The following is a 16,797-nucleotide window of genomic DNA, read 5'->3' as shown; positions in this document are numbered from 1 at the left end:
CAGTGGACAAGGGTTCCAGTTTCTCCTCATCCTTACCAACACTTGCTATTTTCTGTTCTTTTTTGATAGTAGCCATTCTAATGGGTGTGAGGTTGTATTTCATTGTAGTTTTGATTTGCATTTTCCTGATGATTAGTGATGATGAACATCTTTTCATCTACTTATTGGCCATTTCAGTATCTTCTTTTGAGAAATGTCTATTCAAGCCTTTTTCCCATTTTTAATAAAGTTGTTTGTTATTTTGGTGAGTTTTGGGAGTTGTCTATATATTCTGGATTTTAACTCCATATCAGATATATGATTTGCAAATATTTTCTCCCATTCTGTGGGTTGCCTTTTTATTCCGTACACAGCATCTCTTGTTGCACAAAATTTTTATTTTCACAAAATCCAATTTGTCAATTTATTTTGTTACCTATGCCTTTAGTGTCATAGCCACGAAATTATTGCCAAATCCATTATTGTGCTTTGGCTGTTCTCCAATACTTTCTTTAAGGCTTTTATTATTTTAGGTTTAACATTTAGATCTTTGATCCATCTCGAGTTAATTTTTGTATAAAGTGTGAGGTAAGGGTCCAACCTCTTTCTTTTGCTTGTGGATGTCCAGTTTTCTTAATATCATTGTTGAAAAGACTGTCCTTTCTCCATTGAATGGTCTTGGTACCCTTGTTAAAAGTCATTTGACCATATATGTGAGAATTTATTTCTGGAGTCTCTATTCTGGCCCGTTTGTCTATATGTCCATCATTATGCCAATACTGCATTGTTTTGATTACTGTTGGTTTGTGGTAAGTTTTGAAATCAAGAGGTTTGAGTCCTCCAATTTTATTCTCCTTTTTCAAGGTAGTTTTAGCTCTTTATGGCCCTTTACAATTCCATATGAATTCGAGGGTTGGCTTTTCCATATCTGGAAAAAAGGGATTTTTATAGGAGGAAGTATATCAAATTTATAGATTGCTTTGGGCAGTATTGCTATCTTAACAATATTAAATCTTTCAGTACGAGAACATGGAATGTCTTCCATTCATTTAGGTTTTAAAATTTCTTTCAACAACATTTTATAGCATTTACTGCATGAGATTTTCACTTTTTATATTTATTCCTATTTTATTCTTTTTGATACTATTATAAATTAAATTATTTTTACAATTTCCCTTTCAGATTGTTCATTACTAGTGTTTAGAAATATAACTGATTTTTGCATGTTCGTCTTTCATCATGAAAATTTGCTGAGTTGGTTTATTAGCTCTAGCAATTTGTGTGTGTGCATGTGTGTGTGTGTGTTTTAGGACTTTCATATATAGATTATATAATCTGTCAATAGAAGTCATTTTACTCCTTTCTTTCCACTTTAGTTGGCTTATATTTCTTTTTCTTGCCTAATTGATCTAGCTAGAACTTCCTGTATAATATTGAATAGAAATGGTGAAAGAGGACATCCTTGTCTTGTTGCTGATCTCCAAGGGGTAAAGCTTTCAGTCTTTCACAATTGATTATAATGTTAGCTGTAAGTGTTTCATAAATGCCCTTTGTCATATTGAAGAAGTTCTGTTCTTTTTTTATTTATTTTATTTTCTTAATTTATTTTTATTTTTATGCATTTTTTATTGTTTATTGAGGTAACATTGGCTAAAAGAAGTTCTCTTCTAATCTTAGTTTGTTGAGTATTTTTATCATGAAAAGGTGTTAGACTTTGTCAAGTGATTTTTCTCCATCAACTGAGAGGATCATGGGTTTTTTTCTCTTTATTGTATTAATGCAATGTATTATAGTATATAATCCTTTTAATATGCTGCTTGATTTGGCTTGCTAGTATTTCATTGAGAATTTTTGCATCTCTATTCATAATGGATATTCATCTGTATTTTTCTTTTTTTTTTTATAGTGTCTTTATCTGGCTTTGGTATGATGATAGCCTCATAGACCAAGTAAGGAAGTTATTTTTTAAGTGAGTTTGAGGACAATTGGTGCTCTTCAAATGTTGGTAGAATTCACAAGTGGAGCCATCTGGTCCTGAGCTATTCTTTTTGGGGAGGTTTTTGGATTACCGATTCAATCTTCTTACTTGTTAAAGGCTTATTCAGACTTTATATTTCTTCTTGAGTCTTCTTGAGTTTTAGTACTTTGTGTATTTCTAGGAATTTGTCTATTTTATTTAGATTATCTAATTCGTTAGTGTACTGTTCACAATATCTTTTCATAATCCCTTTTAGTTCTGTAAGGTCAGTAGTAATGTCCCACTTTCATTTTTGATTTTAGTAATTTGAGTCTTCTCTCTTTTTTCTTAGTCTAGCTAAAGATTAGTTGATTTTCTTGATCTTCTCTGTATTTTCTATTCTTTTTTCTTTATCTCAACTTTGGTCATTATTAATTTCTTCCCTCTGCCATCCCTGGGTTTAATTTTTTTCTCCTTTTTCTAGTGTAAGTTTACGTTAGCTTATTGAATTGAGATTTTTTTTTTTCTTTTTTAATGCTATACATCTCCCCTGAGTATTGCTCTCGGTGTATCCCATAAGTTTGGGAATGTTGTGTTTTTGCTTTCATTAATGTTAAAGTGTTTTCTAGTGTCCCTGTGATTCCTTCTTTGATCTATTGTCTATTTAAGAATGTGTTGCTTAATTTCCACATATTTATGAATTTTCCAAATTTTCTTCTTCTTTTTAATTTCATTCCATTGTTTTGAAGAAGATATTTTGTATGACTTCATTCTTTTTTAACTTACAGAAACTTTTTGATGGGTGATTATATGGTCTATTCTGGAGAACGTTCCATGTGCTCTTGAGAAGAATGTGTATTCTGCTGTAGTTCGGTTAAATAATCGATTATGTGTTTCTCGTAGGTCTAATTGGTTTATAGTTTTCTTCAAGTTGTCTCTTGTTTATCATTCATCTAGTTCTGTCCATTATTGAAAGCAGGGCATTGAAATAGCCAACTATTATTGTAAAATTGTCTATTTCTCCCTTTAATTCTGTCAGTTTTTGCTTTATATATTTAGGGGCTATATTGCTGTATACATATATGTTTATAATTGTTACATTCCTAGAGATAATGATATAACATATATCACTATCTAATATATCACTAATACATATCACTATCAGTATATAATGCTTTATTTGTCTCCTGAAATAATTTTTGACTTAAAGTCTATTTTTGTCTGATGTTAGTTTAGCCACCACTGGTAATAGTTAATTGCTATTTCCTTTGAGTTTGTTTCCATCCTTTCACTTGCAACCCTGTTGTGTCTTTGAATCTAAAACGAGTCTTCTGTAGAAAGCATATAGTTCGATCATGGGTTGTTCCCCCCTGCCCCACCCCATACTGTCAATCTCTGACTTCTGTTGAAGATTTTAATCCCTTTGTATTAAAAGTAATGACAATTAAGGAAGGACTTACATTAGCCATTTTGCTATTGGTTTTCTATAAATATTTTATCATTTTTTCCTCTGTTCCTCCATCGTTGACTTTTGTGTTTGGGTCTATGTATGTGTGTGTGTATCATGGTGTGATGATTCATTTTCTGTTTCAACTTGACTGGGCTAAGGGATAATTGGGCTAAAGATAAATATCATTTCTGGGTGCATCTGCAAAGACATTTCTGGAAGAGATTCGCATTTCATTTAATTGACAGTTTAAAGAGATTTGTCCTCACCAATATGAGTGGGCATCATCCAGTCCAGTAAGGGCCTGAATAAAACTAAAAAATAAAGAAAGGGGAAATTCCTTCTCTCTCTTCCTGAGCTGGAAAGTTCATTTTTTCTTACCCTTGGACATCAGAGTTCCTGATTCTTGGGCCTTTGGAACCTAGGACCTATACAGTAATCTCCTGGTTCTTAGGCTTTGTCCCTTGGAATTACACTATTGGCTCCTCTGGTTCTCATGTCTTAAGACTAAGATTAAATTATACCACTGGATTTCTGGTTTTCCAGCTTGCAAACAGCAGATTATGGGTTTTCTTGGCCTCCATAACCATGTGAACCAATTCCTATAAATTTCCTCTTACATATATTTCTATATATTCTATTGGTTCTGTTTCTCTGGAGAATCCTGAATCATATATACAGTTTTGATTTCCTTTTCATTTCCTTTTCTGTATATATTTTTAGTTATTTTCTTATTGGTTACTGTGGGGATTACAATAACAATTTAATTTGAATTAATACCAATTTAGCTTAATAATATACAAAATCTCTACTCTATACAGCTCTGTACTCCCACCATGTTCTTGTCACAAATTATATCTTTATGAAATGTGTGCCCAACTAACATGGGTTTATGATTATTATTTTATATATTTGTCTTTTAAACCATATAGAAAAAAAACAGAGGAGTTACAAACTAAAAAGATAATAATACTGGTTTTATATTTACTTATATAACTACCTTTATCAGTATTCTTTATTTTCTCATATAGTTTAAGTTACTGTCTAGCATTCTTGCATTTCAATCTAAGGACTTTCTTCAGCATATTTTGTGAGACAGGCCTACTAGTGACAAACTCCCTCAGCTTTTGTTTATCTGGAAATGTCTTGATTTCTCTTTCATTTTGAAGGATAAATTTACTCAATATAGAAATTTTGGCTCATTTGTTTTCTTTTTCTTTTAGTATTTTAAATATGTCATCCCACTGCCTCTGGCCTCTGATTTTTCATGAGAAATTAGCTGTTAATCTTATTGAGGATCCCGTGTATGTAATGAATCACTTTTCTCTTGTTGCTTTCAAGATTCTCTCAGTCTTTGTCTTCCAACAATTTTATTATAAGGTGTCTTCATGTGGATCTCTTTGAATTTACCCTACTTGTTGCTTATGAGCTTCTTATGAAAACTCAAATTTAGAGAGTTTTTGGCAATTATTTCTTCAAATATTCTTTCTGCTCCTTTCTCTTGTCCTCTCCTAAATTCCATTAAGTGTAGGTTGGTATTCCTGATAGTGTCCCACAGGTATCTTAAGCTCTATTAATTTTTCTTCATTCTTTTTTCTTTTTGCTGGTCAGATGGGTAATCTTAAGTGTCCCATCTTTAAAATTGCTGATTCTTTTTTTTTTGTCTGTTCAGATCCAAGGTTGAATTTTTCATTCAGTTATGGTACTTTTCAGCTCTAGAATTTCTGGTTGGTTATTTTTATAGTTTCTATCTCTTTATTATTAAATTCTCTATTTGTTGGGACACTGTTCTCCTGGTTTTCTTTAGTTCTTTGTCCTTAATTTCCTTTAGCACATTGAACATAGTTAAAACAGTTGACTTAAAATCTTTGTCTAAAAAGTTCAATATCTAGATTTCCTCAAGTAGAGTTTTTCTTCATGTCTTTTATCCTGTGAATGAGCCATACTTTCTTGTTTCTTTGTTTCATAATTATTTTTGTTGTTGAAAACTGAACAATTTGAACATTATAAAGTGGTAACTCTAGAAATCAAATTCTACCCTCTCTCCAGGGTTGTTTGTTGTTGATTATAGTTTGTAATTGTTTGTTTAATGATTTTTCTATACTACTTTTATAAAGACTGTATTCTTTATTATGTGGTCACTGAAGTCTCTGTTTGGTTAACTTAGTGGTCAACTAATTAAATTTGACAGAGATTTCCTTAAATAGTTGGAACCAAAACAAACAAACAAAACAAACAAACAAACAAAACACTCTCCCACCTTTTGCAAATAGACTCTTCCATGTTGGAGTACTCCTTCAGTGCTTTTAGCCAGACTATTTAAATTCTGCGTTAGCCTTCACTTCCCACTTGCACAGAGCCCAGAGGTCAGCCAAAAGTGTTCTCAGGCCCTTTTCTAAACATGATTCCAACCCTGGGCATGCATGTTCCCCTTTAGATTCTTGGGTATACATGGAACTCTTTAAAGCCTTTATTCCCTCATGTATTTTTTCCCCCAGACTCTTTCTTCCCAAGCTTTTGGTCTACCTGCTATTTTCCCTATCTGTTATTCCTTGCCCTAGGAGGTTGTGTCTGGTATATTTCCCTTTAAATGCTATTAACAAATGCTGCCCAGGTGGCTATTCCATTACTGAGGAAGTGCCAGGGTGGGCGAAACAGAGGCAGGCTCCTTCGCCAATCCCTCAGGGAACCTCCAGACAGGTCAAACCACACAACCACAATTTCTTGAGAACAAAGTCCATAACACCTCTGGTACCAACAGCCACACCGGGAACATGGGCTGCCATTCCCATGGATGCCACCAAGCTGGGGAGTAGGGGATGGTAGGTGGGTTCATGACAATATCGTAACACTCTCTTACCAAAATTTAGTAGTTTCTTTCTTCATTAAGTATTTCCTTGATTGTTGCAGAGCTCTGATAAAGTTGATTCTGACAGTTTTTGCCAGCTTAATTGTTGGTTACTGAAGGGACATAGTTTAGGAGTTCACTGCTCTGCCATTTTCGGTGATGTCACTTCTATTTTTTTATAATTTAAAAAATTATTTCTATATATTTTCTGTGAATCTCACATCTACTTTTTTGTCCATATTTTATTGGGTTGTTAACTTTTTCTAATTCATTTACAGTTCTTACATAGTTGGGAATCTAGCCACTCATCTGTGATAGGAGTTTCATATATGTTTCACAGTCTGTCATTTGTTTTTGGTCTTTGCTTGTGTTGGTTTTGCCAGTCAGCATTTTGGGATTTTTTTTCTTTTGCGTAATTAAATTTATCAATTTTTTTTTCTATCATGACTTCTGGAATTTTAAGTCTTAAATATAAAAAGCCTTCCCTGCTCCAAAATTATAAAAATAATTCTTCTTTATTTTCTACTAGAAACTTTTTGGCTTAATTTTCCCACATTTAAAACCTTGACCCATTTTGGGTTTATCATTGTATATAAGTTGTGATGAATAGATTCAATCTTTTCCTCCCCAGATATTCAGGCTCTCGAACAAGAGATATTCAGGTTCTTGAACAAGAGATATTCTTAAGTTTGTTTAGCAACTGTTTATTAGTATTAAATAGCCTTTGAAAGATTCTGAGTAATAAATTACTTGCATTGCTCTTGTTTTAGGATGACCTGGTTTCTAATCCTGACCCTTGCCACTTAATTACCATATGAACTTGGGCAATCCATTCACCCAGTGGGAACCTTCTGTTTCCTGCTTTATAAATGGTGATAACACTTTCTGCCTAGCCTATTACACAGGTTATTACAAAACTAGCCAAGGCAATGTCTATACCAAGGGCTGAGGATGCTATAAAATACTAACAACAATATAAGGTTGTAGTAATGATAAGAATAAAATTATGAACTCATGGAACTTATGATCTATTGGGATGGCAAAGTACAATTACCAAAATAAATAAGTAAAATGTAGAGTGTTAGATAGTAAGCAATGCTAAGGAGGAAAATGAGGCAAGGAAGTGGAAAAAGTGTTAGGGGTGGAGGGATGCAATTCTGAATGGTACAGTCAGAGAAAGTCTTACTGAGAAGGCGGTAAAATGACTTGTGTGGCTAGCTGGGGAAAGAGCAGAGCTGGCAGAAGGAGCAGCAAGAGCAAAGGCCCTGAGGTTGGAGATTAAGCCATGGCTAGAGTGGGCAGAGCTCGATGCGCAAAGGTAAGATGTTGGAGAAGGATAAGAGAGGTTAAGGGGATAAAGAAGCAGGCCAGATTGTGTGCAGCCTTGAAGGGCATTGTAGGGACTTTGGCTTTTATTCTGTGAAAGGTGGAAAGCCACTGGAGGATTTCAAAAAGAGTAGTGACATGATGTGACTCAGATTTTAAGAAGTTCCCTCAGTCTGCTGGGATAGACTGAAGAGGAAGCAAGGGAGAAAGCAGAAGACCAATTAGGAGGTACTTGCAGGCATCCAGGCAAGAAATGATGGAGACTTAGACCATGTTAATAGAAGTGAGAGGTAGGAAAAGTGGTGGAACTCTGCATCTTTCTTGAAAGTAGAGCAGCCGGGCTTGCTGATAGGTTGGATGCGGTGTGGCATGTGAGAGAGAGAAAGGAGTTCAGAATGACTCCAAAGTTTTTGTTAGATGGATAAGTGAACGAGTAATTTGTTAATCTCATTTTGCACCTGAGGAAACTGAGGTCCAGAGAGGTCAGGGGACCCATCCAAGTCAGTGCTGTGTGTTGATGACAGAAGCCAGGCTAGAACTGCTACAGCCTAGACTCTTCGGCGGGGCCTTTGTCCATGCAAAGACAGGGGCTGAGGGTGGGAAGGGAGAGGGACCTGTGTTCCACCTGCTTAACGCCTGCCCACTTGCTCCTCCTTGCAGAGGGAAGGCACAGGAGGCGTTCAGCCCCACCAGGTGGGCAGCCTCACCCTCTGACTGCCCACTGGTGCTGCGGAAGCTCATCTGTAAGGAAGACATCCGCGCTGGCTGCAAGTGCGTAGTGAAGGCACCTCTGGTTTCTGATGTGGAACTGGAGCGCTTCCTGTCGGCGCCCCGGGACCCCAGCCAGGTGCTGGTGTTTGGGATAGTGTCAAGCCAGAATCCCACCAGCACGGGGCAACTCCAGTGGCTGCTCAACACACTCTACAGTCACCGGCAGCAGGGCCGTGCCTCACCCTGCATCCAGGTGGGTCCTGGGCCCAGCAGCAGAGGCCCTTGGGTTTGGGGCTGGGTAGGCAAGTGGGGGAAGATCCCCATGGAGGACGAAGACTGGCTGAGCACCTGGCTGAGAGTTTGCTCCTCCACCTCAGTATACTTCCTATTGTTTGCATTGCATTTTTCATCCCTACTTCTTTCTCTCCTACTCATCCTCCTGTCCCAGGTTAAATGTCACCACATCAAGGTGAGTGCCTTTTCTGACCTTGAGACAATGTCAGGGTCCTGTTGTTTTCTTCAAGGGCATTCACTGCAGTTTGTGGTAATGTACTGGTGTGAGTATGTAGAGCAGAGCCTCGCTCACCACTGGATCCTCAGGACTCAGGAATATTTGTGGACAGTGATCAAGTACTGTGTGCTGGTACTATGCCAGGCCCCCACCTCCACTGTTGATTCAGACACAGCCCTGGAGGGGCTCCCAATGTGGTGGGGCACTAACTACAGCATGCCCCCATAAGGCCCATGACAGGACAGCTGTGGGCGTGTAGGAGCTGGGGTATAGGGCCTGTGCCTCCAAAGGGCTGGAGAATCCCCCAGGATGAGAGGGTTTTAGCAGGTGGGTGAGTGTTCCTGGCAGAGCCAGTGGTCTGTGTCAAGGTGGACAGGGGAAAGGCCACTCAAGGTCCCAGTTTGTTGTGGTTGGAGTCCCAAAGGTTGATCGGTCATGGACACATGAAACCTACCCCCACCTCGTTGCTGCATAGTGGTTTCTAAACCTCATCATCATCCTGAGTCAGCAGCTGCTCCAGCACAGTTCAAGGGATAGCCCTACCCCCAGACCAGCTGGAGCAGAGGTCTAAGGATAGGGAGCATGAGAGCTTCCAACCCAGCTGCTGACTCCCTTCAAGCCCTCTTCACCCTGGTCCCCTCTCGAACCCATCGTTTTGTCCTGTCTCCCCTTGGCTGCAGTCCCGAGTTCTGAGGTTTTGCGTACACCCTGGGGACACCCTCTCAAGTCCTCTTTCCAGGAGTGCTGCTTCCCTGGCCCTGACATTCCCACCCTCAGGCCTGCCCCCCTGCCAGTGCCAGGAGCTCGGCATTGGAACCTTTCTAATCAGGTATCAGAGGCTTTTTTCTAGTCTCATACATTGAAACCACATATGTTTTAAACTTAGAGTTGACTTTAGTTTACCTTGGAACTATTAATTGTTCACTAATAATTGTCTGTAAGCACAAGCGCACATGGCGGTGCAGCCCGGCCATGATCAGTATGAGCCGGGACAGGGCCTGGCCCGAGCTGGTGGAAGCCCCGGTGGACGGGCAGCAGGGTTGGGGGAGCGCAGAGGGCAGACTCAGATGGTGGTTTTGGGTTACACTGGACTCTGGCTCCACCACTCGATATCTTAAAACAGAAACGTTCCCTGATGTTCTCTTCCTCTGATAGCTAGAACACCAGGTGTGATCCTGAGTTTCACACTCAAAGTTCAGGCGGGACAACCTTAGGCACCTGAAATAAAAGGCACATAAAATCAGAAAGGATCACATTAGCTATATTAATGAATCCATAGCACCTAGAAAGGAGGAGAAAGAGACCAGCTTTACTCTGGATTGATTCAATTCAGTGAAGTTAAAGGATTTAATGACAGGGAGGTATCCAAGGGGCAGCCAGCGGGGGGGCGGGGGAGGAAGAATCCTGGAAATGGGTACACCCAGGAACCCAGTTTCTATATTCAAATCTCCACAGGACTTCTCTCAGGCTGAGGGAACAGGCATGTTCCACAGACCCAAGAGGGCCAGTCTAGTAATAGATGTCACATGGTAGGGATAGTCATCTCCGTGACAGCCTTCACCAATAGAGGCTGTCTGGAGGCATTCTCTGGGATGGCCACAGGGGCTATGTGTACAGGGCTAAATGGTCTCTTTGAGCCAGAGCTGGGAGGGAGTGTTGTACGGGGCTCCAGGACTCAGTGGGAACCTGGCCTGACTGAGAATGTGGGAATCTCAGTGCGTCCTCTTGGCACGTGGGGGTGACGGGCACCCATTCTCTCGGCAGTGCCGGCATGACCCCTACCGCCTCCTGCAGTATGACCTGGACAGCCCCCTGCAGAAGAACCCGCCCCTGCTGGTGAAGAAGTATGCTGTGGTGCCGGGGATGGTCCTGGTGAGCCAGAGCCCAGAGGGGGACTCACCGCCAAACACCTGCCACCCCTGTCTCCACAGCTCCTCCCCCTTGTGGAGTCACAGATTGGGAGCGGGGAGGGGATAGGAAGGAGGGCCAGTGGGATCTTCTCCCAGCCCAGGCTGAGGCCCAGAGAGCAAAAGGACTTACCAGAGTCACCTGGAGCATAAAGCTGAGGCTGGAGCCCGGCCTCCTGTCCCCAGCCTGACCCCTCATGTCTGCCATCTCAGGAGACTGAAGGGATGCTTAACTGGAAATCCAAATTCTCTTCATAAGTTTAATTTTAAATAACCATTTACTAAAAACATTGGGTTGTAAAAACATATATATTCATTGTAGGAAATTTGGAAAATACATTTTAGAAAGCAGTTACTTCATCAGATCACCCAGATTGCCTCATTTGTTCACTCAACAAGTTTGTACCAGCACCTGCTCGGTCCAGCCTTACGGGAGGCCCCGGGCCACCCCCATGCTAACATGTTGGTATCTGGCCTGTTCAGTCTTTTTCTGACTTTGGGGTCCTGCTTTTTTAATTAAAATGATATGAGCATTTCCCCATGTCTTATAATAGTTTATAACACCTGATTTTTAACTGCTGTGTTGAGTAGGTCATTTTATATTTCTACCTGTGCCACTTTTGTTGGCTCTTTTTAGATTATTTTTATGTATTTATTTATTTACTTATTTTAGTCAGGACAACATTAATGAATATCCTTGCACGGAAACCTTTGGATGTATCTCTACTTGTTGGAGACTGACATGTAGAGGATGGGAGCACAAAGAGCTGTGAACAGCATCCCTGCCCTCCAGGGACTCCCATCCTATGGGCCCAGCTGGTCAGTACATCAGAGTGGGTTAGAAGCAGAGCTGGCCAGCTGCTTCTGAGCAGGAAAACACCCTTCCGGCCTCAGGCTCAGGGTTTGGGGAAGACGTGTGTGAAGAGCTGGTCAGTCCGGCAGGGGCCAGAGGCTAGGGTGTTGGGGCTGCCCTCTGACCCAGGTGGCCTAGGTGGGGGACAGGAGGAGGGAGGAGCAGGCTCAGCCACACTCGGGGAGAGTAATACACCTTCCCCAGCCACCAAAGAAAGGCCTGGATCTGGCAAAGCTCTGAGAGCCAGGGGTCCTGTCCTGAGATTCAGTGCTCGTGTGCTGAGGGCCTTTCTTCTCTGTTTCCTTCCTATCTGTAAGCAGATGTTCGCTGGCGGGAAGCTCCTTTTTGGGGGCTGTGTTTTGAATGGATATGGCTTCAGCAAGCAGAATCTGCTGAAACAGATCTTCCAGGCCCGACAGGACTGTAAGATGGGCTACTTCCTGCCAGAGAACTACAAATTTAGGTAAAACAGGAAAAACCGGGACTGGGGGTGTTGCGGGAGCGGGTGGAGGGGAGGGAAGAGTTGGCATTGTGGGAGGGGCTCTGGTGAGTCAAATAGGAGTGAGGTGAGGAGGGGGCAGAGATAGGGACCATAGCCTCAACCTGCAGCCTACAGTAGAGGCTGGCATGGGAGGTCTTTGCAGGTGGACAGGGCAGGAAGGAGAGCAGGCGATGGGGCGGCGAGGGGGAGAAAGAGCTGAACAAAGCCATGCTTTTGATTTCCTTGGGACACAAGCTTGGGAAAAGGGTCCTCTTGGAGAAAGAAGACATAGGATTGTTTGCCCAGTGCTAGTTTCTGTAGGAGAGATAATGAAGACAGGGTTTTGGGCAAAGGCCCCTGTGACATTCTTGCCTCTTGTCCCATTGCACCCAACCTCATCCCATGCTTTGTGCGATGCCAGTCCAGGTTCTGCTTTGTTTGCCAGCATGGCCACATAGACAAGGGTCATTCATAGAGTGAGCTCAGGCCCTTGTAAAAGGAAGCGGTGTGGCCTGGCTTAAGTCAGCCTCTCAGCCTCTGAGCTCAACTAGGTGATGCCCATCTGCTGAGCACCATCAGGGCCCAGTTGGGGTGAGAAGAGCAAAGATAGGTCTCTTGGTTCAAAAAGCATGCTGCCTGGTCCAGGGAAGGAGCCTGGAGGTCATGAAGTTGCTGAAAGCTGTATTAGGAAATGGGACCAGATTCTAGAATGTCTAGGCCTCACGGTGCTTTGGAAAACTGACTGGGTCAAGGGTCCCAAGATGAGGCTGAAGCCCCTGCTCTGCTCTTTACTAGCTGGGTGACCCGGGCCAATCTGTTTGCCTTCCTAATCCTCACTTTCCTCACCTTTGAAATGAGGGTAATAATGCCCACCTTGCAGTGTTGCTGTGAGAAAATTATGAAAGTGTGTTTGCTGCAGTGATTTATAAACCTGCCCACAGACATGGGCTTGCCTTCGACTGCACACCCACTGCACTGAGTCAGGCAGCCCCTATTCCCACCAGGCCCCTCACACAGCTTTCTAGGAAGGCCCAAACTGAAGATAAGCCGAGGCCAAAGAAAATAGGCAAAGGCATTTTCAGAAACATTCAGAAGGCCAGCCTGCCTCTTAGGGGTGTGTAGATGGGGAGTGTGTGTTGTCAAAAATAGTTACAAAAAGACACAGATGTTATTTGGCTTCTACTGTCCTCAAATGAGGATAACCTTTAATAAGAAAAGGCAGCCTATGCCTAAGATAGGCGAGGGGCCAGGAGAAAGGAGCAGCAGTGCAAACTGGGAAAACCACTTAACCTCTGTTTACCTCAGCAAGAATAAACATAGTTTTACCTGTATTGGGTTGTGAGGATTAGATGAGTCAATATATGTGAAGTGCTGGCACATCACTAGCATTTACTTAGAGATTAGAAATTACAGTTGTTAATGTTGTTGCTGTTGTTGCTGCCGCTGCTGCTGTTGTCACTAAAATGAGTTCTGGGCTCCTAATTTGTTATATCTAAGGTTTCTGAAAGGACTTTTTCAACAATTTTTGAGGAATGGTAGAGAAAGAATCAGAAAACTACACACACACACACACACACACATACACGCACGCACACACACACACACACACATACATGCACACACGGATGGTTTAGGTTCTTGAAAATGGAAAGGGGCAGATTCCTGAAACTATAAACCAGTAGGACTCTTCCTAATTCTAGAATGGCTTATTAGGTTGACAGTTGAAAAACACTTAAGGAAAAAGGGAATGGAATCTCTACAAGAAAATGTTTCCATAACAACAGTTCTCTTATCTATATCTGTGAAACTAACCACACCAAGTTTAGTGGTATGAAACAACACAATTGTTTGTTATTACCATCTCTGATGGTTGGGAAGCCAGCTGGGCTAAGTTTGTTGGTTCTTCCTTGGGTCTCTTGCATAGTCGAAGTCAGAAGTTGGCTGAGTTTGGTCTCTTCTGAAAGGCCTGCTCACTCACACAGCGGGTGGTCGATGCAGGCTGTGAGCTGGAATACTTATGTGTGGCCTCTCCACATGGCCTGGGCTTCCTCACAACATGGCGGCTGGGTTCCAAGAGCAAGGTCTCAAGAGAGCCAGGTGGGAGCTGCATTGCTTTTTATGATTCATCTTCATGAGTCATGTAGCACCACCTTCCCCTCCATGTGAGTCCCTAGGACCAGCCTGACTTTAAGAGAGAGAAGCGAGACCTCACCTCTTGATGGAGGACTGTTGAAGAATTTGTGAACATGATTTAGAACCACCCATGGACTCCACTTCCTCTTCCAGCAAGCAGGGCAGCTAGATCAGTAGCAAGAGGCTCACTGTTAGCCTAGATTGCCTGGATTTGGAAAGACACTGGGTAAAAGCTCTTGATGCCCTTATGGACCAGATGGATAGACGTGGCTCAAGTAACTGCTTGTTCGCCCACACCCAGTGGATGGTGATCAGTAGCAGCATTAAGGGTAGACCTCTGGCAGTGCTCGGCCTGTCCACATTTTTCCTAAATATGCAAGTTGGATGAGTACATGGGAGGCTTGCTGCTCAGCTGTGCCTTTGAGTGGGTATACAGTACACTCAGCCACCAAGAGGTGGTTTAAGCAAAAGAACAAATGATTACCTTTAGGTTTGGAAGGTTTACAGTCAGTGGATGTGGACATCCCAGCATGGCAGACTATTATGCTGAAAAAAAAATCAGAAGACACAAGTATCCATGTGTAATGCAAAGGAGGTGTAGCACCTGGAGTGCAAATGTTGCATTTCTGGGTCTTCTGTTTCAAGAAGGATGTTTGTGGACAATTTCGCCTTCAGAGCTGGGGGTGTGGGTGGGGCTCACCATCCTTTAGTGAGGATCATGTCTTCCTCACCTGGAGTTTTAATCTGCTTGCTTTTATATAGCTGTGGTAGGTAGGGAGGTAGGGGGAGGAGAGACCAATCAGCAGAGTAAACTAAGGGAGGGGGCAGAGCTGGGAGCTAGATCTGGAAAGGCTGGGACAGTCATGCGCTAGGGGTACTTACTTACACCTTCTCTTTCCTCAGAGGAGCCGGCCACAGAGACGGTCCTCAGTCCAGGCGTGGGGTCTGTGAGGACACTGTGGAGAAGCAAGGGCTGTGAGCAAGGAAGAAGAGCTGGGTCTGTCTGTGGCTAGTGATGGAGCTAGGATGTCCAGGGAGACAGGGTTGCTTGCTGAATCCTTGAGCTCCAGCTTAGATTGGAGTGGGCCCCTGCCTAGCAAGTAGACTAGTTGTGACAAACAGAGCAGAAGGATGGGGGTAGGCCAGGCCAAGGGTAACTGGGGCAGGCTGCGGGGCCACTGGTAAGGCCCCAGACTCACGCAGGCCTGTGGGGCTAGGGTCGCCTGGGGACAGCTCTGCCCTGAGGAGCACCAGTGAGCTGGGAAGGGACTGCAGGTCTCTTTGCATGTGTTACGCTATGCCAGCTCAGAGGGCTAGGTATCCTGTGTCACATGCCCTACAAACTGCATCTCTCTTCTCTTTTGTCCTTCTCTCACCCCGGGGCCCAGCACATAGGAGGCCCTTGGGAAGTGTGCAATGAATGATGACCTAGGGCTAATTTCATTCCATCCCAGGGTGTCAGAGGTTAGGTCAGAATGAGGAAGGGCTGGTTGACAGAGTGCCGATAGCTGCCTGCCATGGTCATCAGGCCATCCTTCACATACCTCCAGTGATGGGAGGCTCCTCTCTCCAGAAGTGGCTCCCTTTTTCAGCATAAGAGTCATGCCACTCCTTCATTTTCTGAGCAACTACTATATGCCCAGCCTTGTATTCTGCACTGGGGATTTGGAGACATATAAGACCTTGAATTGCTTCACCTTAGCTCCTGGCTAAGTGGGCAGCAGCCTGCCTGAAAGGACAGTGAGAATACACATGGGGTGGCATCTTGAGGAGGTGGCTGCCTTGTGAGTCTGGGCTGTGCCCACCCGAATGCTGGGCGGCTGATCCTCCCCCACTTCCTCATTGGCCTGGGGAGTCCTCATCATGGCCAAGCGCGGTCATGTTATTTGCAGGCCTGCGATCCGTGCCTGAGAGCAGAGGCACGCTGTGCTATAGTGGGGACCAGGTCAGGGTGGGATGTGACATAGGGGTAAAGGGGCAGGGACAGAGGGCAGGAAGGGCTGGCCAAGCAGAGAGAGCAGTAAGACAACCCTAACTCCACCCCACCCCCACCTCCACCCCCACCACCACCTTTCTCAGGAATAAACACCAAGAAGTTCTATATGCCAGGAGCCCCTGGAGGGGAATGATGGGGATGTGGGCCATGTTCACTAGAGGCAAGATAGGGCCACCTGATTCTCGCCAAGACAGCCATCCCTTTTCCAAGCGCAGCCAGGACTGTGGGGGCTTTGAGTAGGAGGTCGGCCTGGGCAGTTTTGCGAAGAAGGGCCCCTGTCTCTCTCTGGAAGAAGCCCTGAAGGAGCAAGGTTGTGGGAGGCTGGAGCTTTTTACTCACCCTCAGTGCTGGGACCTCTCAGAAAGACTGGTCTCCATAATCCAGGGCCACAGTTCATTCACGGAGCAATGAGACTGTTCACTACTAGCTGGTTAACTACACAGATATGAATGCACCTCCTTTGCCATCGCAGCCTGGCTCTGGTTGAGGCCTTCTGAGGCCTTGAAGTGATGCCCCTCCATGTCCTGGTCATACACTATGCTATGCAGCTTTCACCTGGGGGTCCTTTCCCTGCACCCCACTGGATTTGACTCCATTTCTCCATTTAGCTGTGCTTTGAGTTCCTAAGAAATGCCAAGCCATGGCCCA

At 43.3% G+C, this 16,797-nt stretch overlaps 1 protein-coding gene across 1 annotated transcript in view; it reads left to right on the top strand.

The window, feature by feature from the left end:
- Nucleotides 1-16,797, top strand: part of CUNH3orf20 (chromosome unknown C3orf20 homolog) — a 63,533-nt gene that overhangs the window by 41,107 nt on the left and 5,629 nt on the right. Inside the window, exons 11-13 of the mRNA XM_016122029.2 lie at nt 8,218-8,521; nt 10,544-10,651; nt 11,860-12,002. Of these exons, the coding sequence (XP_015977515.2) occupies nt 8,218-8,521; nt 10,544-10,651; nt 11,860-12,002 (555 nt within the window). The remainder of the gene's footprint in view (nt 1-8,217; nt 8,522-10,543; nt 10,652-11,859; nt 12,003-16,797) is intronic.

The sequence above is a fragment of the Rousettus aegyptiacus genome, unplaced genomic scaffold (assembly GCF_014176215.1).
Source record: "Rousettus aegyptiacus isolate mRouAeg1 unplaced genomic scaffold, mRouAeg1.p scaffold_m13_p_4, whole genome shotgun sequence".
Lineage (NCBI taxonomy): Eukaryota > Metazoa > Chordata > Mammalia > Chiroptera > Pteropodidae > Rousettus > Rousettus aegyptiacus.
The sequence above is the reverse complement of the archived record's forward strand: the minus strand, read 5'-3'. Positions and strand labels throughout refer to the sequence as shown.